This window comes from Myotis brandtii, unplaced genomic scaffold, assembly GCF_000412655.1.
Source record: "Myotis brandtii unplaced genomic scaffold, ASM41265v1 scaffold378, whole genome shotgun sequence".
Classification (NCBI taxonomy): Eukaryota; Metazoa; Chordata; class Mammalia; order Chiroptera; family Vespertilionidae; genus Myotis; species Myotis brandtii.
The window spans coordinates 1,450,009-1,472,918 of NW_005364521.1; the positions used below are offsets into that span (position 1 = coordinate 1,450,009).

Below are 22,910 nucleotides of genomic sequence, written 5' to 3' on the forward strand. Positions count from 1 at the left end.
GGACCCTGGCCCCTTCTCACTTAAACTGGTGCTCCCGGGAGCTGCGGATCTTGGAGGAGAACCTCTCAGCCAGCTTCTCCAGGCTGCGGGAGTACTCAAGCTCGATCTCAGCTTTCCGGCGGAAAAACTCCTGGAGGTCCTGTAGCAGCTGTAGCCTAGACTCCGACTGCTGCTCCAAGCATTTGAACTGCTCCACCAGCTGCGTGCGGATCTCTGCAGGCAGAGGCAAAGAACAGACAGGACATTAGGCTGGTGGGGACCACCCAGAGCCTCTTGGGTCATTGGCACAATGATCTGGCACTTGCCAGGGTTTGCCACATGGTCTAAAAAGTCGAACCACTGCATATTGCCTCCAGCATTGTTATTTCTGCCATATCGTCTAGTAAACTGGCTCACTTTTCTTACTGAAATGAGGTTATTTTAGATGAACAGTTTTACAATAAAAGCAGAGCTGGCTTGGAATCAGACCTCCTCATTCACAGTCAGATCTTCTCCCCTTCGTTGCATCCTGATATATGCCCTCCTCCCAAATTTCAGCATAACCCCCTGGGGCTGATGACCACCTATACATATCCTCAGTGTAGCAAAGATGCATTAAGTATGTACCCAATAAAGTAACATCACACACAAAAAAAATAAAAATTAAAAATAAATAAATAAATAAATGAACAGTTTTATGTCACTATAGTAAGGGGAAACTAGGACCGCTTGCCATCCTGTTACATAGAAAATCAATTCAATGAAAACAAATATTTTGTAAAGACTAGAGATGACTGCTTATCAAAGGCCCTAAGCCTAAACTGCTCGCTACCGACAAAAGGAAAATGGGAACATGAGTGGTGTTAAAGAAAGATGTTGCTCGGGACTGAGAAAGGGCTGAGAGGGAATGCCTTTTGCTCTTGGGTTTCAGTATTACTTAAGGCCATGCCGGTGTTCCACTCTGAATTATCTTAAGCTCCATGCATTAACGTCTCAGGTACCACTAGAGCAGTGATGGCGAACCTATGACACGCGTGTCAGAGGTGACACACGAACTCATTTTTTTGGTTGATTTTTCTTTGTTAAATGGCATTTAAACGTATAAAATAAATATCAAAAATGTAAGTCTTTGTTTTACTATGGTTGCAAATATCAAAAAATTTCTATATGTGACACGGCACCAGAGTTAAGTTAGGGCTTTTCAAAATGCTGACACGCCGAGCTCAAAAGGTTCGCCATCACTGCACTAGAGGCATGCAGCCCACACTTCAGGAAATACTGACCGAGCAAACCGGGCAAAAGTTCAAAAGCTAGGGGTGAGGGTGGGGACTGGAGGGTGGTGGAGATAAAAATCACAGCCTGGGTATCCCAATAACCACAGCCAACCTTATTGTCAAGCCCGCAGTGTTGTCACTGCCTGAACTCTTTCCCAGCCGTCCATGAGCTGCTCGACAGATCAGTGTCCCCACAGCACTCTGCTCACACCAGTGCCCTGCTCGAATCAGCCCATGGCCCCCTCTGCCTGAGTATTAAATCCAACTCCATACCATGGATTCAAGGCCATCTACCACCCAGCCCCAAACCTAACTTCTCGGGATTTACCCCCAGTACACTGTAAAACCATCCAAACCAGTCCCTGAAATGTCCAATCCCGCCTGCATTAATGGGCACCCTGTCTGAAAAGGTGGTGGCACCGTCTTAGCATCCTTGAGAGAAGTGGTCTTCAAAGGGGCAGCCCTGCCCTTTGTACACGAAGCTCCCCAAGGAGCCGCGGGCAGGAAGAGCTCTAAGGGAATCAACTGGAGATCCTGTTTCCATCCCCACTCTTCTGCTCTGCCTGAGAATGTGGCTCAGTCTCGATGACACCACCCCTCTTTTCCCACCTCTCCCTTCAATAGGCCTTCTCCCTCCTTGCAGAAGACCAACTTCTCCCTCATCCAGAATCTGACTATGGTGCAGTGTTCCTAAGTGTCAAAATGTCTGAGCACCAAAAAATGGACCATGGAGACTGCTGGTGTTAGCAACTCTTTAATCTAAGGACCTTGCTACTCAAAAAGCAATCCGTGGGCCCACAGCATTGGCAACGCTGAATCTCAGGCCCCAATCCAGCCCTTCTGCATCAGAATCTACATGTTAGCAGGATCCCCGGATGGTCCTTATGCACCTTAACGCAGGAGAAGCACTGCCATCAATCTCCCTATTCACTGCATTGTGAGAAGTGTTTCCCATACTATCTTACTTTTTATGTTTAGTCGTTATTTATCAAATTATAAAACATTGATGTTATTTTAATGAGTTGTATGATAAATCAACCCAAAAGAAAGATAACTTAGAGTTTTGTGGTCAAAGGAAATTTTTTAAACATCCATTTCCACTCACATACATATTTTGGGTAAAAAAAAATATGATAGAGTAATCAATAAAAGTTTTTCAAGCATGAAAATATAGTAAGATAAAGTCCTGTGAAGGAAGTAGAAGGGAATTATGAGTTCAAGAAGGTAAAGAAAGAAACAATGTAAATTTCTGACTTGTGCAGGTAATTTCTGATGAATGGTGGTGGATACCAAATGTATTCCCATGTTTATCCTATGACCTGTCAATTACACTCATGGATACATACCCCAAAGAAATCAGTGTCTATGTCCACAAAATATAGAGAGAGAAGAAAAATCACAGTATCTTTACAGCCAAATGTTTCAGTATTACTTAACAAAATGCCCATTAAGAGTAGACAAAGCTTTTTAATATGAAATATTCATTCAATAGAATACTGTGCAACAACGAAAAATGAACTACTGCAGCAACATGCTTGAATCTCACAGACCTCATGCTGATTGAAAGAAGCCAGAACAAAGGAAATGATGCAAAACTAGTTTATGCTGGTATATATGATGATATAGTGATAATAGAGTTCAGAGAAATGTCACCTGTGGGGGGATATTGACTGGGAGGGGGCACAAAACAACCTTCTGGAATGCTGGATATATACCCACCTCTACCTGGGTAGTCAATACACTGATAAAAATTAACTGAGCTGCATGCTTAAGATCTATGCATTTTACTGTCTATACATGAAACTTCAATAAAAAGGAAAAATTAAAAATTGCTGTTATTTAGCTTCCATTTGATGCATGTAAGAGAGTAGTGTAATTTTATTCTACAAGGTCAATATTTACAATATGGCAGAAATTATATCCTTTGTAACTACTTAAACTTATAATGAAACTTTTCAGATGTCAAGTTAAAATGTGTGAGGCAAAGAGACTTTTTTCTGCTAAAGTTCATGTAGAGGGTAGGCAAGCAAAAAGTTTTAAAATCAAAATCATTGCTTTAGAGCCCATGTCAGACCCTGCTCCTCCCAGGCATTCGGGACTGCTCAGCCCTGGTGACCCTCCTCTGAACTCCCGTGGTACTTAAGTTAGTCTCAGACCACCTCCTGCTGTTTTTTAACTCTTTCATGTACATGTCTTATCTGCCTGGGCTCCTCAAATGAAATTTAAGCTCTGAGGGTTGATTCTCCCAGCACATATGGGTCATCAGGATATAAATATCTGTATAGCAAATTACTATTTATCTTTACTAAATGCTTTTACCCCAGAACATTAAGTGCTGTGATTATGTGAGTCTTTCCCAACACAAACACACACACTCCCACACACACATATACCACACCTCACACCCACTACACACACTCACACATACACACCATAACTACACACACCATATAATACACACACCACACATACACTACACACACTCACACACCCCATACACCACACACATACATACCACACACCACACATACCACACATCACTCACACATACACATCACACACTTACACACAGCACACATATACCATACACACAAGACATACTACATACCACACACCATACCACATACCAGACATACACACCATACACACTCACATATACACACCACATACCACATATACATATCATGTAACACACACATCCCACTCACATCACACACTCGCACACAGCACACACAAGACATGAATATTACTGTTATCCATTTGTACAGATGAAGAAACCAAGGCTCTGTGTCAACCAAGATCAGGAGCTTGTCCAAGGTCACATTTTGTTCTAGGAACTGTAACAAGCTATGCAGGTACACCTGTGACATGGCCTTCTTGTAGAACTGGATTGAGATGCCTCGTTCCAAGTGCCAGCCCTGCCATATCAACACATAATTATAAAAATGCTTCCCAAATATTTTCCAATCACTTTGAGACCATCCACTCTTTGGGTCTCAGAATAATCCTAATAATCCCCAGCACTTCCAAAGCACACATCTGTTCCAGGCCTGTGCTGAGTTCTTCAGATGTTCCTCTCATACCTTGCACAGCATCTGTAAGGTGGGAGCTAGTGTTCTGCTTCCCCCCACAGGTGAAGAAGTGGAGGCTCAGAGGTAAGTAGCCTCTGGTGTTAGCAGCTGGTATGTGGCAATTACGCTAGAAATCAAGCCCGGAGCCTTCAGATGGGAGCAATAACCCTCCCGACATCCCATTAGATGTGTTATTAAGAAAAAAAAGACTTTAATCCATCTGGAGTCAACCTCTGGCACCTTTTTGGTAACAAGATGGTGGTCTAAAGAGATAGTATTTATCAGAAATGCTGCAGCCACTGCCTTCCTCCATTACAGGACCTAATCAGGAGCCAACGTTCTCATATTTTAGAGGAAAAGCTCATAAATCACATTGTGATGACAGGAGCTGATTTGGAAGGAGCAGAGGAACCTCCCCCAGTTCACACAACCAGCTGGAGCCTCCCAGGCTGGGTCGAAGACGGGACCTCTTGCAGCTTGGACGCCTCAGAGTCAAGTCTTTCTAGCAGGAAGCGGACCTGGCAGGAGCCCTGAGGGGATTTGATTACCCATCTCTTTCTTTCTAACTCCCTTCCAAGTTGCTCCTCCTTGGGGCAGGCACAGATTTGGTTTTCCTCCTTGAAAATTTCAAAAGGAGCAAGAAAATAAAATAAAATACAATTGCTCCCAAGGCACAGACTTCATTCAGCACACGTTCCCCCAGGGAGCCGTTCCAGTCACAGTGAAACACTGGGTGGCAGAAAAATAAAAGGGGGGGTGGGGGTGGGGACAGGGAGGAGGGCGATCTTGGAAAGTCCAGAAAGGCTTTGATCTCAAAACCTTAGAGCTGAAGATGACCTCCTTGAAGGTCTAGGGCAGACTCCTGGGTTACAGACAGAGGCATGAGGCCCAGAGGAGGGGCAGAACTAATCGTGAAGCACAGCTTTCCCCGTGTCACTCTCCTGATGAAATTCTCCATGGCTCCCCATTGTTTGTAGAATCAAGGCCAAACTCCTCTGACATGCCTCATAATTCTCCTGCTTACTCTCCAAGCAACAGTCTCACCAAAGACCACTGTGCCTGCGTCAGATCTGCCACTCAAAGCGATACCCAGGGCAACCCACATTACAGGAGAACCAGTTTCCTTGCACTCCCTACCCCACACACAAGCACAACCTCACTGGCAGAGGGCACACGAAGCTTCTTCAGATCCAAGGTAATGAGGAATTGTATTTTTTAGTTAATAGACTATTTTTAGAGCAGTTTTAGGTTTACAGAAATACTAACCAGAATGTAGAGTTCCCATATACCCCTTCTCCTTCTCTTACACATGTCCTTGTTATTGACATCTTACATTGGTGTGGTACCTTTAGTACAACTGATGGACAATACTGACACGTATTATTAACTAAAGCCCACAGTTTACATTAGGGCTCACTCTTTGTGGTTTATATTCTAGGGTTTGAACAAATGCATGACATGTATCCATTATAGTACCATACGGTGTATTTCCACTGCCCTAAAAATCCCTAGTGCTCCACCAACTTATCCTTCCCTTCCTCCTCTCCCCAACACCTGGCAACTACTCGTCCTTTTACTATGTCTTTATAAATTTTCCTTTTCCAGAACGTCATACAGTTGGAATGGTACATTATATAGTTTTTTAGACAGGCTTCTTTTAATTAGCAATGAGCATTTAAGGTTCCTCCATGTCTTTTTGTGGCTTGATAGCTCATTTCTTTTTATCACTAAATAATATTCCATTGTCTGGAATAATATTCAGATAGTCTATTCTGACATGTTCATTGCTTCCAATTTTTGGCAATTATGAATATTTTGTGCAAGTTTTTGTGTAGACAGAAGTTTTCAACTCACTTGGATAAATACCTGTTTATTGATTAATAAACTATACTTAAGAGCAGTTTTAGGTTGCAGGGAAAAAAAAGAGAATTTTTGTTTTAGATAGGAAATACAGGAAAATTCAAAAGGTAGAAGGGGTATAGAGAGAAAAATCTTTCTCCCACCCCTATCCACCAGCCACCTGGTCTGCCTGTAACAAGGCAACCCAATCACCAGGTTCATGTGCATCCTTCCTGAAATAATGGCATATTTCAAGTATATTACTTCTCTTTTTATGCGTGTTATAGCGTATCACTCACAGCATTCTGTGCCTGGCTTTTTTAAGACTACACTGGGGAGATTAGCCCATACCATTTCATAAAGAACTTCCTCATTCCTTTTTACAGCACTATAGAATTCCACCGTAAAAATGCTTAACCAGTGCCCTTTGCTGAATGTTTTTTATAATCCCCAACAATGCTGGAACGAATAACCACACACAGCCTCATTCTGCACATGTGCAGGTACATCACCTGTGTCAAGGTGAAGTGCCATATCCGAAGGCACCTGCAGGAGGATTCTGAGCCTGCTAAACTGTCCTCTTCTGAAACAGTACCAATTTGACGCCCACCAGAAATTTATGAGAGCGTCACAGGGACTATTTAAAAGGAAGACATGCTAGGATTTGCTTCAAAATAACCTTGGGTGTGTGTGGAAAAATGGGCAACACGGTTGATCTTAATTTTTGAAATTTAGTTGTAGTGATGAATACGGAAAGAGGCTTGCTATACTATTCTCGCTACTTTTGTTATGTCTGAAATTTTTTCACAATAAAAAAGAGAGAAAAGAAAGGCAGACAAAGCCAGAAACTTTATACAAAGCCTGCGGCTCTGGTTAACAGGCCTAACCAGTCAGGAATGCCAGTAACTGGTCCCCAGAGGCCTCTGTCCCCAGCCTGTGAGGGCTGTCCTGGGTTAGAAAGAGGGGCCGGAGTACGACCCTGAGAGCAATTTTAAATGCAGTTTCCCAGGCCCCACCCAATGCTAATTCTCGGACCCGTCCTGGGAATGAGGTAGCTTTTCTGACCCCTCCCGAGATGGTGAGTCTGTATTCATCCTGAGAATCAAGATCAGGTGAGCGTTGGGCCCCTCTGCTCCACAGAGGCAGCTGGTGTACCCTCCCCAGTGTAAAGTTTCAGGAGCTAACAAGGAGGATGAACCATATGGTATGTGACAGACTTTCATCAGATCTATGCACAATCATGCCTGATTATCACCACATCCAACGAGGCGGGACTACAATCATTCCTATTTTACAGATGGAGCCACTGAGACTCAAGAAGCCACAGTAATTTGCCCAGGATCACCGGAGAGTGGCAGAGCCAGGGCTCAAATCTGGAGGAAGAGGCAGACAGGCGCCGAGATTACCCAGTTTCCAAGTCAAGGCGCTTTCCCGAGGGATCCAATGCTTCTCCTTTCAGGGATCCTGTCCCGCTCCACCTCCTATCTCACCCTGCCCTCCATCTGCCGCCTTGGTGCCGTTCTCACTGGTCCTGGCTGTCATCATATCATCCCTGTGCATCCTGACCTTGACCTCAAGCTCTCCTGTGGTGGAGGGACACATCAGCTTGGTCACACAATGTAGCAGGCTCTGGGTTTACCTGCCCAGGGGTTCAAATCCTGGTCCTTCCACATGGTCAGCCGGGCAAACTTGTTTCCTCATTTCCCTGGGAATTCCATTTCCTCTGTAAAATGGGGATGATAATAATCTATCTCGTGTTGCTGTGAGGATGATAAGTAATCATTCGATAAAGCGCTCAGTACAGCACTTCATCTATTTTTAACACTGCACTGTCCAACACAGTGGCCACTAGACAAATGTGGCTATTTAAATAGATTTTTTTAAATGCATTCCTAAGTCACACTTGCTGCATTTCAAATGCTCAAAAGCACATGGCTAGTGGCTACTGTATTGCAGAATATTGCAATCGTTGCAGAAACTTCTATTGGACAGCACTGTATTACAGGCTTAATAGAGTTGGGTATAATTATCATTTATTGTTATTGCATTTTGTGGCCATTTTTCATCTCCTCAAATGGAAAATAAGGTCCTGAGCGGCACAGATGACGTCCATGTTTTAGTACGAAGAATCTGTGCATGACCCCTCCAACAAAAGCAGCGTACTGGGGTCTGTAATGAAGACACTCTCACTGCCACCAGCCCAACTCCCAGCATCCTGAAGGGACTCCTGAAGGGGCCCATTGCTGCCCAGCTCCAGCCATAGGAGGGGCAGTTGTGTGGCAGGGTGGACAGACCCACAGAGCCTGGACTCCTGCTGCTGCATGAGGTGAAATATCATCTCTGCCAGGTGAGGTCTTGGGTAGGCAAGTCATTTTCTCTGAGCTGTTCCCCCCGTCCCCCCGTAAAGGGCAGTTAACTATGCTCATCTTGCAGGGGTGCAAGGATCAGACTAGCAATAATGTAAGTAATGTGCCAGGCACCTAGGAGACCCTCAGCAAACAGCCTCCACAGAGAGGTGGCACGCACACGCAGGCTTTGGGGACATGGGAAGGGCACACGCAGGCTTTGGGGACATGGGCAGAGCACACGCTCACAGGCTTTGGAGACATGGGAAGGGCACACGCAGGCTTTGGGGACATGGGAAGGGCACACGCAGGCTTTGGGGACATGGGAAGGGCACACGCAGGCTTTGGGGACATGGGAAGGGCACACGCAGGCTTTGGGGACATGGGAAGGGCACACGCAGGCTTTGGGGACATGGGAAGGGCACACGCAGGCTTGGAGACAGGGAAGGGCACACGCAGGCTTTGGGGACATGGGAAGGGCACACGCAGGCTTTGGGGACATGGGAAGGGCACATGATCACAGGCTTTGGGGAAACGGGAAGGGCACACACTCACAGGCTTTGGGGACACGGGAAGGGCACACACTCACAGGCTTTGGGGACATGGGCAGGGCACACGCTCGCAGGCTTTGGGGACATGGGCAGGGCACACGCTCGCAGGCTTTGGGGACATGGGCAGGGCACACGCTCGCAGGCTTTGGGGACATGGGAAGGGCACACACTCACAGGCTTTGGGGACACGGGAAGGGCACACACACCCAGGCTTTGGGAACACGGGAAAGGCACACACACCCAGGCTTTGGGGACATGGGAAGGGCACACGCTCACAGGCTTTGGGGACATGGGAAGGGTACACGCTCACAGGCTTTGGGGACATGGGAAGGGCACACACTTTCAGGCTTTGGGGACATGGGAAGGGCACACACTCACAGGCTTTGGGGACAGCAAGCCTGGACTTCAAACCTGGTTTTACCCTCTTAGTAGAAGTCACTTCAGTTCTCTGAGTCTGTTTTCTCATCTGTAAAATGGGGAATAATAATACCTTCCCGGTGGGTTTGTCAAGAGACTGGTATGCATATCAAGCACCTGGCATGATGCCCGGTACAGAGCAGATAAGCAATAAATAGCAGGAATGAGCCATCACGGCTGTGGTAGCCAGGCGGATTAAGCACGGAGCACGCTGGGTGTTTCCCAGGCCCCTCTCATTCCCTCCCTCCACAACCCCAGGGGGAGGGTTGAATTACTTGTGACCATCCCTACCCCTGGCCTCTTGGGCTCGGTCCCCTCCTCCTTCCCCACCCTCTCAGCAAGCTGGGCCCACGTTCCATTCCTTCTCTGGGCTTTACACAAAAGGCTATGCATCCCCGCCCCTTCTCCCAGGCTCCCATGTGTGAAGAGATGGTTTATTGTGGGGGCCCTGTGCCCCTGAGGGTTCCTGGACTCCATGCCTTGCAGGAGAGCACCAGCTGCCAGACACAGCCGCCACACGCCATTTCCCCGGCAACCACTGCTCACCCACCCGTGCCAGCCACTGTCCCTGCTGCCTCCACACTGGGTGGAGCCAGTCTGGTAACTGAGAGCAAGCTCCTCCATGTGTCCTCTCTGCAGATACTAGTGGTTCCTGGACCCTTGTATCGTTTCCCCCATAAGGCCAAAGACCCCTGCCAATGGCATTGGTCATCCTTTATTAATCTTGACCAAGCCCATTCACATCCATCATTGCTTCCACCTCAGAAGAGGGCTGCAGGTAGGGAGTGGGTATCACACCATTTTACAGGTGGGGAAATTGAGGCCCAAGAGAAGAGAAAGGACCTGCTTGAATCACAGGATTCCAACTTCAGCTGGCTTGACCCTGCCAGGCACTGCCCTGGTCCAGCTCTGATCCCGTGGACGAGAGGGAGTAAGCCGCAGCAGGGGACTGTTAAATGGGTGGCTGGGTGCTGCAGTGCCAAGAAAACAGACTTGCTGAGCTGAGAGCCTGGCCTTGAAGCTGCGTGACCTTCAACAAGTCACTAACCTTTTTGGGCCTTGGCTTTCTCATCTGCAAAATAGAGGGAATAACAGCAGACATTTATGGCACTGAGAGCTTCCACAAATCATCTCCTTGTTGTTGTTTTTTGTTGTTGTTTTTTAATATATTTTATTGATTTTTTATAGAGAGGAAGGGAGAGGGATAGAGAGTCAGAAACATCGATGAGAGAGAAACATCGATCAGCTGCCTCCTGCACACTCCCCACTGGGGACGTGCCCGCAACCAAGGTACATGCCCTTGACCGGAATCGAACCCAGGACCCTTGAGTCCGCAGGCCGACGCTCCATCCACTGAGCCAAACCGGTCAGGGCTCGTCTCCTTGTTAAGCAAAGCAGTGAATATTATGCCACAGTCTTAAGAGGAACTACACTGTTATCCTGTTCTGCACAGGAGGACCCGGAGGCAGAGAGGTAAAGTGACTTGCCTAATTTCACCCAAACATTAAGAGATCTTTGGGCTCCAAATCTTGTTCCTCTTGCCAGGGATGGTGTTCCTGTGCGCTTGCCATATGTACTCGACCGAGTCGGCCAAGTTTTTACAGTCTGTCTTTAGCTGTCTCACAATTACTCGGGGTAGCAAAGGCCAGGCTTAGCACAGATAAGCAAAGCATACCAACTCCCGATGCTTCCCTGAAGCAGATATAATCTGCTTCCAACTTTCTTGAGGGAAGAAGCTGGGTGAAATGACTGGCATTTCCCCCTCCGCTCCTCACCACCACTCCCTTCCCCCAAAAGGAAGCACAGTACATGGGCTAGTGTTTTGAAAAAAATAAGAGTTATTTAATAATAGTGATCATGATGCTATCTGTCAACCAGGAAAATCTTCCTCTAGGTAAGAGGAAATGATCTGAATCCAAACACACTAGCGAATTGGCGCTGGATATACATTCGTGGCTGAAGAGATGAGAGACAGGAGATTCCCACCTGCCACCATGGTCCAAAAGCAGAGACCCAGCTCTGCAGCCCCAGGAGCACCCCACCTGGATTGCCAACCCAGGTTCCTTTGAGCAGAAAGTGAAAAGCAGAGTGTGTGGGGAAGAGGCTTTCCCCACAGTATCTGTGCCATGTTCAAATAATAGCCATTCCCTCTCAAACAGAAGTCACAAGTCCCCTCCCTTCCTTCCTGAGGTTTGGTGAGATGCAAAGAAGGGTCAGAATAAGGCCACGCCTCCTCCTACTGGAAGCTCTGCCTTAAAATGGGCCGTGATCAATTTCAACACAAGGTTAATATTCACAGCATCGCTGCCCTATGGTCCCCGAAGGATCAGACGCATTTAAATGGGAAGAGATCGGAATTCATTAATGCTGAATTTCCAGCTGCGTCCTCCGACAGAGAACGCTTCTTTTTCTGTTTTCAATCCGCCATGCTCTGGAAACATCTAAGTGTTTCCCAAACTTTAGAGCCATTTCCACGTGTCCTCTCTAAAAACCATGTGTTCTGTATTTATTTAATATGTTTCTTTAAATCGCCTTGCATTTTACATCAGATGATTCATAGTATTGCCATAACTGGAAAAACATGAATCACTCACCATTACTGGAAGGAAACTGTAAAAATAAATACAATGAACACAAAATAATGTTATTAAATTCTGCCTAGATTCTGTAGCCTGGGATCTACTTTCTTTTTGATAGGCATTACTTCCCTAATATGGAGAGGAACAAGAACTTTTTTTAAATGTCAGCATCAGTGGGCCTGGGAAGGCCAGCCATGGTTGGGCCATAGTAAGGTAACATTACCTGTAGGGGTGATAACCTCAAATAACCCTCAGGGTTAGGCAGGTACCAAAAATGTGATTAGAGAGACCTGGTGTAAAATAATACAGAGAGCACAGATCTGACCAAATATATTCAAATTCACTCTTTAATGTTAACGCTATATCTGCGAAACAAAAACAATATATAAACCTCAAGCTTATGACTCCAGAAACCCTCCCAGCAAACGTTACTTTAGGTCGTTAGTGCCAGTCCTACTGGATTCAAACCCAGAGCAGGGAGGCCCCGACTCACTCTGCCTCAGCTGTCCCCAACTTGACCCCATTAACTCGTGCTGAAATGACCAGCCCAGGCAAGAGCTGCTAATCTTTATTGAGAAGGTGCCTCCGGCCATGTGCATTCACCTGACAGTAACAGGATGCAGGATGAATTTCCCTGACCTTCTGATGAGAATGCCACATGAAAGAATACCCAAGGCCACAGTGAAGCTCAAATGTTTTATGCACATTGCCGCTACTGCTCAGAAGGCTTGCCGCGGGATGGAAAGGCACTACCTCAGGAGTGATTTATATTTCTGAAAGCCACGTGAGTTATTGCCCATTACCTCATCCCCGCAAATTTGCAAACTATTGCCAATTGATTTTGGAAAGGAGAGAAGGAGAAACAAAAAGGGTCTGATTTCGGTGTGTGTGTGTGTGTGTGTGTGTGTGTTTAAATTTTCAAGGAGATCAGTGAGTGTGGGGCTAGCTCTTTGAAGGGGTTTCATTTTTACAATGCAGGGCAAGCAAGTTCTTAAAATTATCGTAATCAATTCTGTTGTCAATAGGTGAACCTTGGAGAGACACCCTTCAGGAGACCCTCTTGGCCTTTGAGGATAGATGAAGGGCAGCAGGACATAAAAGGTTTCCAGAGAATTGCCTTCTCAAATGCTCAAAATCCAACAAACTTTTAGGGAAAAGCCTCAGGAAAAAAATACAAAATCATTATAGTTGCCTAATGGCTTAATAACCAGTTACAAGTCTGAGTGCTGATAATGTACATGCTGTGGTCTGGAAACTATTTCATACTCAAACATGGGCCTGAAAAAATAAGTTCTGGGTTTGTTCCAGCTCTGCCTCAAGGCATTATTAACCTCATCCATAACCTGGGCTTAAAGATACCTACCTAAGAATTGTGATAAAATCAAATTAGGAAATATATACATCATGAAAGAGGTCTATAAACAGTAAAAAGTTTTACAAATGGGTGTGATTCTTCATCATGGTATAATTATTATCCATTACCAGCAAATTAGTACAAAGTGTTGCTTGCACATCGCTGACTCCAACATTGACACAAGATTAACTAAAGAGGAAAAGTTTGCAGCCCCCTTAGCAGACCCAACATTCTCCCAGTGTAGTAGCGAATTTCAATGCTTGGGCTGGAATCCAATCATTCATGCTTGGGTTCAGAGTGAGCACTTACTACCCCAGTATAAATCTGTTTGTCTTTTTAATGTAATATGGAACTCTCTGCCAAGCTCATATTTCATGTCTTGACCAAAGAGGAAAAACACCTCGTGTTTATTATCTTGCCACTAGCAGCATAGTATAGTAGTTGTGTGTGTGTTTTTCTGTGCCCTACTCAAGCAAATATATGTGTATATATATATAGATAGATATAGATATAGATATAGATATAGATATAGATATAGATATAGATATTGAGGCTCACAAGGCTTGGGGCAAATAGCTTTACTACTCTCGATCAGTTGGCCAGTGGATTGCTGTTGTGGTCCTACCCTGAGGCTCTGGGCCTCAAATTCTGCAGAAAGTGGGGTCACTGTATTAAAGTCTGTTTCAGCATTAAGAGCTTATTGGATGTCAACCAAATGGTCCCTTTCTTAGTCTCACAGATCTCTGTGCCCCATTTGGACATAAATCAGGTTATATACTCAATAGTCCCATAGGAATCACCTCACAGCCAAGGTGCCCGCCACCTGCACCAACGGCATGGAAATGTCTCCCTAGCACTGAGGTGAGCTGCTGGTGCAGCCTGCTCAGGCAGGAACACAACAACAACAGACTCTAACTTCCAAAGCACTGCCTGGTCCCATCTTTTCAGCTCACTTACATTCTCCCTCCTAAATGAAGGAGGTTGCTGTGGGTCAGCTCATGGGGGAAATGAATGGATAAAATGCCATCTAATTTTGCATTCCAGTGTCCAGGACCAGGCCTTTTGGATCCTGAAAGTAGTTCATAATAAGAAATATATAAAATATTAACAAGGAATGTAGCAGAGACAGGCCAGAGATGCTGATTCCTTTCCAGTGTCTGTCTTTTCAAAGGTTGAGGAGCTGTGGGCAAAACTACAATCATCACAAGGCTGACTTTCCGGTCTCCCACAGGAAAGGGACATAAAAGACCTACAAGCACCATTAGGGAGGGTGGTAGTCTGGATGGGGTCCTAATTTCTGAAAATTCTAGGAACCTTAGTGATCATCAAAGCCAGCATTTATCCTAGGGAGTTCCACAGACCCCCTGAGCCCATGAGATGCCCCCCATTTCTACCCTGAAACTTGTACCCCCCGCCCCCGAATATTTCCTGTGTGGGGAAATGGCACCTCTATTCCCCTACTTGGTTGACCTAGAAACTGGCCATTACTGTACCTCTCCCTTTCCTCCAGGTCTCCATCCCATCCATCACCAAGTCCTTTCCATTCTCCTGCTCTGACATTTCTAAATTCGTCCATTCTCTCCATGTCCACTACCACCACCCTAACGAAAGTCCCCATCATCTCAGACCTGGGCAACCGCCACAGCCTCCTAAACCAGTGCCCACATCACTTTTGCCCCCCCCCTTCCAATATTTTCAAATCAATCCTTCTTTGGAAACTAAAAATTGAATTCATGCCACCACTAGCAAGTCCCTATCCTCCCCACTCTCTACCTCCAGCTTAAAATCCTTTGATGGATTGTCATTCCTTTTAGGATAAAGACCAAAACATTAACATACTCTTAGGATAATAGACCAAGCCTTAACGTGACCTATAAGACTCTATATGATGCAGTCTCTTTATGCCTCCGTGGCCTTATCTGGCCCCTGGCCTTCTCTCTGGTGCTTAAACATACCAAGCTCTTTCCTGCCTCAGGGCCTTTGCACTTGCTATTCTTTCACTTGAAATGCCCTTCTCTTCTCTCCACTTATCCCTCCTATCCCATCTTACTCCCATTTATCTTCAGGTCTTGGGTTTGAGGAAATTGAATGCCTCATGGTGTTGCCAAGGGCATTAAATGAGATTATGTATATAAATTGCTTGGCACAGTGCCCGAGTATGCAATAAATGTTACATATATATTATACATGTTCAAATCTGAAACTTTATTCTTATTCATTCCCATGTTTTCTTTCTTTCTTCTCCAAATCAAAAGCTTTACCTTCAACTCTAGCAAGCCTTTCAGAATGCTCGGAAGAGAGTTAAGATTTTTCTTGTTTCTACCTAGTCTTAGAAATCTCACAGTGACTTTGCTTTCTCTCTATCTCATGTAAGCTTTATGTTCCACTCAAATATTCAAAATCCCCTTTCCTCTTAAGGCCCAATTCATGTCTCACTTCCTATTTCCATATTCAACATTCATTTATTAGCATCTGCCAGGCTCTGTTTGAGGATTCAGCTATGGTGATGACACAAGACCTGTCCTTGAGGAATTCGGTATAGACTAACATACACAAAAAATCACAACATTGCAATGAGAAGAGCGGTACGCACAAAAGTGCTGATGTGCACACTGAGGAGGAAGCAGGGACCTGTAGGGGAGATGGTACAGGCTAGAGTGATCAGGGAGGCTTCCCTTGGCATCCCAGCCCGGCCTTGCAGGGTGGATAGAAGCTCAGCAAGCGAAAGGAGGGCAGTGAAGGCAGCAGGCAGAAGTGAGTGGGCCGGGGAGAGACCAAGATGGCGGCATAGGTAAACATCGGAGACTGCTGCCGCAAACAACCACTTCAAAAATACAACTAAAAGACGGAACGGACATCACCCAGAACCACAGGAAGGCTGGCTGAGGAGAGACTCTTCAACTAGAAGGAAAAATAACAGCACACCGAGGCTCAGAGGAGGCGCAGTGTGGAAAATACTCAGGTGCGGAGGTGCGCGCGCAAAGCGGGCTGGTGGCTGAGGGCGCGGTTGTCGTTTTCAATCAGGAGGGAGTCTCAGACTCTGAGCCCCAGATCTGGGCGAATCGCTGGGGACTCGGACTCAAACGGGAGAAGCGGGATTGTCTGGCATCAGTTGGAAGGTAGCTTTCGCTCCGAGGTTTGCAGCGGTTCCTGGGGTTCTGAGAAGCAGAGCCTCTGGGAACGGGACTGAGAGCGGCCATAACTGCTCCCTCCACCTGCCCTGTTGATCCCGCCCCGCCCAAGCCCTGCGCAGAGCCATTTGCTGGATCGCCTCAGGCAAAGGCTAGATTAGCACCTCCCTAGAGGACAGAAGCTTTCACACAGCTGATTCTCACAGCCAGTCGGCCTGGTGGTCAAATCCCTCTAGTATTAACTACAACAATCAAGGCTCAACTAGAACAAGACTGCGCACAAAGACCACTAGGGGGAGCACCAAGAAAGCATAAAAAATGCGGAGACAAAAAAACATGACAGAAATGGAGGATATAGAGCTAAAAAACGCAATTTTGAGGGCTTGCAATAAACTTTTGGAGAGCCTCACGAAAACTAATGAGACCCTCGATGCTATGATAAAGAAACAACTAGAAATTAAGCATACACGGACTGAAATAAAGAATATTACACCCAATAGCAGACCAGAGGAGCGCAAGAATCAAGCCAAAGATTTGAAATGCGAAGAAGCAAAAAACACCCAACTGGAAAAGCAAAATGAAAAAAGAATCCGAAAATACGAAGATAGTGTAAGGAGCCTCTGGGACAGCTTCAAGCGTACCAACATCAGAATAATAGGGGTGCCAGAAGATGAGAGAGAGCAAGAAATTGAAAACCTATTTGAAGAAATAATGGCAGAAAACTTCCCCCACCTGGTGAAAGAAATGGACTTACAGGTCCAAGAAGCGCAGAGAACCCCAAGCAAAAGGAATCCAAAGAGGACCACACCAAGACATATCATAATTAAAATGCCAAGAGCAAAAGACAAAGAGAGAATCTTAAAAGCAGCAAGAGAAAGAGACTCAATTACCTACAAGGGAATACCCATACGACTGTCAGCTGATTTCTCAACAGAAACTTTGCAGGCCAGAAGGGAATGGCAAGAAATATTCAAAGTGCTGAATACCAAGAACCTACAACCAAGAATACTTTATCCAGCAAAGCTATCATTCAGAATTGAAGGTCAGATAAAGAGCTTCACAGATAAGGAAAAGCTAAAGGAGTTCATCACCACTAAACCAGTATTATACGAAATGCTGAAAGGTATCCTTTAAGAGGAGGAAGAAGAAAAAGGTAAAGATACAAATTGTGAACAACAAACATGCATCTATCAACAAGTGAATCTAAGAATCAAGTGAATAAATAATCTGATGTACAGAATGAACTGGTGATTATAATGAATCAGGGACATAGAAAGGGAATGGACTGACTATTCTTGGCGGGGAAAGGGGAATGGGAGATGCGGGAAGAGACTGGACAAAAATCGTGCACCTATGGATGAGGACAGTGGGTGGGGAGTGAGGGCGGAGGGTGGGGCGGGAACTGGGAGGAGGGGAGTTATGGGGGGGAAAAAAAGAGGAACAAATGTAACCTGAACAATAAAGATTTAATTAAAAAAAAAAAAAAAAGAAGTGAGTGGGCCAAGGCCCTGAGGTGTGGAAGCACATGGCATTTTCAGGGACAGGCAAAGGGTTCAGCAGGGCTACAAGTAAAGAAGTTTGGAGGATGCAGGAGACGCTCAGGCGGAAGGGTTCCTTGGAGCCAGATGGTGAATGGCCTCAAAGGCCACATCAGGGGCTTAGACTTTACCCCAAAGTCAATGTTAGAGAAAATCCTGGTGGCAGCATGGGGGACAGGTGAACTGTCGCCAGAGGAGATGGGACATAAGGAGACGAGTCAGGAGGCTGCTGTATACCACAGTCAGGGACAGGGAGACACAACTGAGAGACATTTAATGAGTTCCTTCCACAAAGCAGGCATTTCGTGTAATGACAAATCCTGGTTTACTAGCTTTCTCCAGAGGCACGTGGTGCCACAAGGCCAATTTCAAATGCTATGTTCCTAGCAGTGGGGGACACAGAGGGCCTTTCCTGTGTCCAGCTCAGAGTCCTGCTCTACCTGCGGTTGGTGGGATAAAGGCAGTGAGGTGCTGCTTCTGTCACAACCTAGGCAGCTCCTAGCCCAGACTAGAGGAGTAGGGCAGACAACCTGGCATCGATTTGCATCGTCGATTTCACATACCTATGAAAAGGAAGTCAGTCTGGGAGAAGAGGTAGCTTCTAAGTAAAATATAAGTGTTACATTTACCCCTCACCTGGTAAACGCCTACTCATACATTAAGGCCCAATCCAGATGTGCCATGGGAGACACCATGAGATTTCGGCAGAGTGGGAGGGAAGGGTTTCTTCCACACTTTGGCTTAGAACAGGAGGGCTCTGGGGCAACACAGACCAGAGGGAACACAGTGGCAGCGGGAAGGATGCAACTTGAAGGGCACCGGGACCAGGTCCTGGAACAGAAGTGGTAACCCCAGGAGGGCACCCCCAGCAGGGGCCGGGAGATGATGCTTCACTCCTGAGTGCCCGGCAGGAAGCAGACATTAACTGCAGCACAAGCAGACTTGTTCGGGGCACACGTGAGATGCCTTCTGGAAGTTGAACCCTTTCGGGCCTGGATTTCCCCTTCCCTAGAGGACATGAACATGGGGTCACAGCAGCCACCAGAGAAGTGGGGTGAAGGATCAAGAGTTGATCAGTCTTGACTCAGACTCAAAACCCATCGGCACATGGCAACTTCATACACCTGGTCTCACCTAGTGTTGACCACAAACCTAGAGGAGCTCGTGGGTGAGAACTGAGGCTCTGGTGATGAGCTCCCCAAGCCCACGGTGGCATATGCTGCAGCCAGAACCTGAGCCCAGGACTCTGGGAGCCCAATAAGGCGTGCTCCCCCTGAACCTCAGCCTGCCTGTAGACCAGTAGGCCAGAATCCCCAGTTCCGGGGACAGAATCCTTAGCCAGAGAAACCCTTCCCTGGAAGATTCCAGGCTCAGTGATTCATGAGAGAGGGAAGAGGAAAAGAACAATGTGCTGTCAGCGAGAAGCACTCCAGCGCTTCCTCTTGCGCTTTGGGAACTGGACCCTCTCTGAGCCAGGTGTTTCCACACAGCCAGCCAGAGTGACGATGCCTCAGGAGAGATGGGAGACGTGAAGCCTGAGAAAGAAAGGAATGCAGCCTGCACTTGCACCACAAAAACAGATGACATGGTGCAAGCCAGAATCCATGCGGGCTCAGATGGGCGCCCAGGCCCTGAGAATGTATTACCTTTCTCTGGCCTCTCCCTCCCTCCCTGTAAGACCTATCTTTCAAACCACCTCCCCTTTCAAAGTTTGGTAATGGAAGACCTCGAGCTCCCCCCCTCCCCCACCCCGGGACTGTCTCCAGAACCAGAGAAGGGCTGTTGTTCTGAGGGAGAAATCAGTGGGAGAAACACCCCCAGATCCAGCTTAGCTGGGGTGCCCAGGTGAACTTCCCATTAGCATTTCGGAAATGTTGAGATGCCTGCTTCGTTTCCAGAAACACAGACTTTTGTCTGAGGTGATGACCAAGTGGGACTGGAAAAAGAAAACACCCCAGGGGAAGCACCAACCCTAGGATTTCTCTACCCTGGGCAGAGGATAGAAGAACCTTGGGTACCATCACCAGCCATTCTACAGGCGAACTTCACGGTGCTCGTGCCGAAAAAGAATATAGAATAAGTTTTGCTTCTCATTTTCTTGGTCTATGGGAACATCTTTACAGAACAATTTGTTCCCAGCTATCTCATCTCCTGGGGAGACTGAGGAAGTGCCATGTGGTAAGGCCAGCCTTGTCAAATAGCTACTTTGGCAAAGGTGGTCCTGTATCTAATAATACCTTACGACCAAATAATCCTTGGCACTTTTCAAAAACCCATTTACATCCATTATTTACTAGGCCTCACAACGGCCTCTAATTCACAATGGAGAACCTGAGATGCTGGCAGCCTAGAATGGGGGGGTGGCAGGTGGGTTCCTGTCTCGCCGTCCCCCCTCTCCCCACTTCCCCACACTCCTTGCCAGTTCTGTTGGGTGAGTGCCATGGAAGAGCAATCCTGCTTCCCACATCACAGCACTCTGCAGTTTATAATCCTCCCAAACTCTGAGTGTGGGCTGAAAAAAAAAAGAATAAATTCCTTGTAATTATGTGAGATGACCAGACAGAGATCATCAGACAGAGATCATCATTTCTATTTTCTAGGTGAGGAAACTGAAACTCAAAAACCCATTAGACGTGTGTCTTCCCTAAGGCCCCAGTGTGTTGTGAACTACAACCCAGGATTTTTGATGCCCAGTGTGGCAGATTAATTGTATTAAGAACCCCAAACTTCTTTAATCCCTCCTTGTATCCACGATCTTTGCCTTGTGACTTTACAGTTCTTCTCTCATTAAAGAAGATAAATCTATTTACCCACCCCTTGATTCTGAGCTGGCCTGTAACTGGCTTTGGCCAAGAGAAGGTGGTGTACTGGTTCCAGCCTGGGCCCCAAAGACCTTGAGTATTTCATGCCCTTGCAATCACTAGGAGCACATGCCTGGTCTAGACTGTGGGAGGATAAGAAACACAAGAAGTGGAGCTGTGTAGCCCTACTTACCCTAGTCACCCCAGCCAAAAACAGCCAACCTCAGACACGTGAATGAGCTCAACCAAGATCAACAGAGCTGCCTAGCTGACCTCCAGATAACTCCAGAAACATGAGCAATTAACACTAGTTACCCAATGCCCCTGAGGTTATGGGGTTGTTTGTCATGCACAATTCTATGGCAGTGGCTAACAGATACAGAGCACCTATTTTCATCCATTCATCCACCTACCCATCCACTTATGTCTCCATCCATTGATTCAATATATTTGCTGAATGCCTACTATGTGTCCAGCACTGTGCTAGGCACTGGGGATACAATGGTGACCCTTCCCTGACTTCATGGAGTGTGCAGATCAGGAGGAGAATGAACAAGTGAGATGAACACTGGGGGCACAGGATAGGTGAACCTAATTGAGATGAGGGTGGGTGATGGGCAGTCAGGAGGGCTTCCTGGAAGCAATGACATCTAAGTGGAAATTTAAAGGCTGAAGAGGAGCCTATGGGGTTTGGAGGGAAGTGCCAGGAAGAATGTTCGCAGCAGAAGACATAGTCTGGCAAAGGCCTGATGAGGTAGGGAACTGGCTGGCTGAAGCCCAGAAGAAAGAAGATGGGACAGGAAAAAAAGGGAGCCCAGAGAGGCTAGAACCATGAGGACCCAATCATCACCACAGGTACTTTTCCCGTATTTATTTTCAAAGCCAAGTGAATCCAGAAGAGGAAATAGGAACCATATCCATGCACAGATGGAGAAGTGAAGGCAAAGGCCACAGAACATTTCCAGTGCACACTCAGCAGGGGAGTGCCTAGGGACAGCCTTCCGGAGGCAGCAGGAGGAGTTCTTGCATTTCAACTATAAAGGACATTTGCTACCTGCCTAAAGCTCACAATAGGACCTGAATCAGGAAACAAAACCTGGAATCGACAACACTGTAAAACAGCCAACGTTTAATCTTGTATTATTATTATTTATTTATTATTTATTATTATTAACCTACTTTTGCCTTACCCCTGTATGCCTCACTTCTATGAAGAAAAAAGAGAAAGAGAAAATCCCAGAGAGGCTGTATGTTAGTGGCATTCATTCATTCATCCCTTCATTTGTTCAGCCAGCAAGTACTCTCTTAGTGACCACATTCTGCAAGCCCCAACCACATGCCATGGAATTCGAGGAGTTCACAGAAGAGCAAGATGCCCATATGTGACTGAGTGAATCTGGCAAGGCTTCTAGAAAGAAAGATGAGTGAAGGACTGAGGAAACTAGGGGAAAGGAGATGGAAACTGCTGAAAGGCATGGAGGTAGGAAGCCTGGAACCCACCTGGGGACTCATCTGGATACGGGGATCAACAAGATGGGAAAGGTGGAAGGTCAGCTGGAAAGGCAAGTTGGAGCCAGATCAAGGAAGTCCTTAGAGGCCAGGAAAAGGAGGTTGAACATTATCAAGAAGATAATATTGAGTCAAACAATGTGACATCAGGAGTGCATTTCAGGAATATTAATCTGGCTGACTAATGAAATGGGTTGGAAAGGAGAGACTGAAGCCAAGAAGAGAAATTAAGAAGATCCTGCCAAAACTGGTCGGAGAAGAGGAGACAGATGTGAGAAACAGACTCCAAACCACTTGACAACTCACTGGATGGAAAGAGCAGAGCCTCAGGTCATCCCCAGGTCCCACATCTGTGAGGGTGACTATGACGTCCCCTGCGATAGGAAAGAGGGAGGGGCTGTCAGATGTGGTCAGGTTGAACTGCCTGAGGGGCATCAGCAAGGAGCTCGAAGGAGAGCAGAGGTAAGAAAAGGTGTTGCTGTTCTTGAAAGACAAGACAGGTTTGGAAGGAGAAGGAAGCAA

At 46.4% G+C, this 22,910-nt stretch overlaps 1 protein-coding gene across 4 annotated transcripts in view; it reads right to left on the reverse strand.

The window, feature by feature from the left end:
* The window catches only part of SRGAP3 (SLIT-ROBO Rho GTPase activating protein 3), a 231,422-nt gene that overhangs the window by 114,674 nt on the left and 93,838 nt on the right, over positions 1-22,910 (reverse strand). For all 4 annotated transcript variants that reach the window (XM_014544690.1, XM_014544691.1, XM_014544693.1 and 1 more), the window contains exon 2: positions 21-213. In XM_014544690.1, the coding sequence (XP_014400176.1) occupies positions 21-213 (193 nt within the window). The remainder of the gene's footprint in view (positions 1-20; positions 214-22,910) is intronic.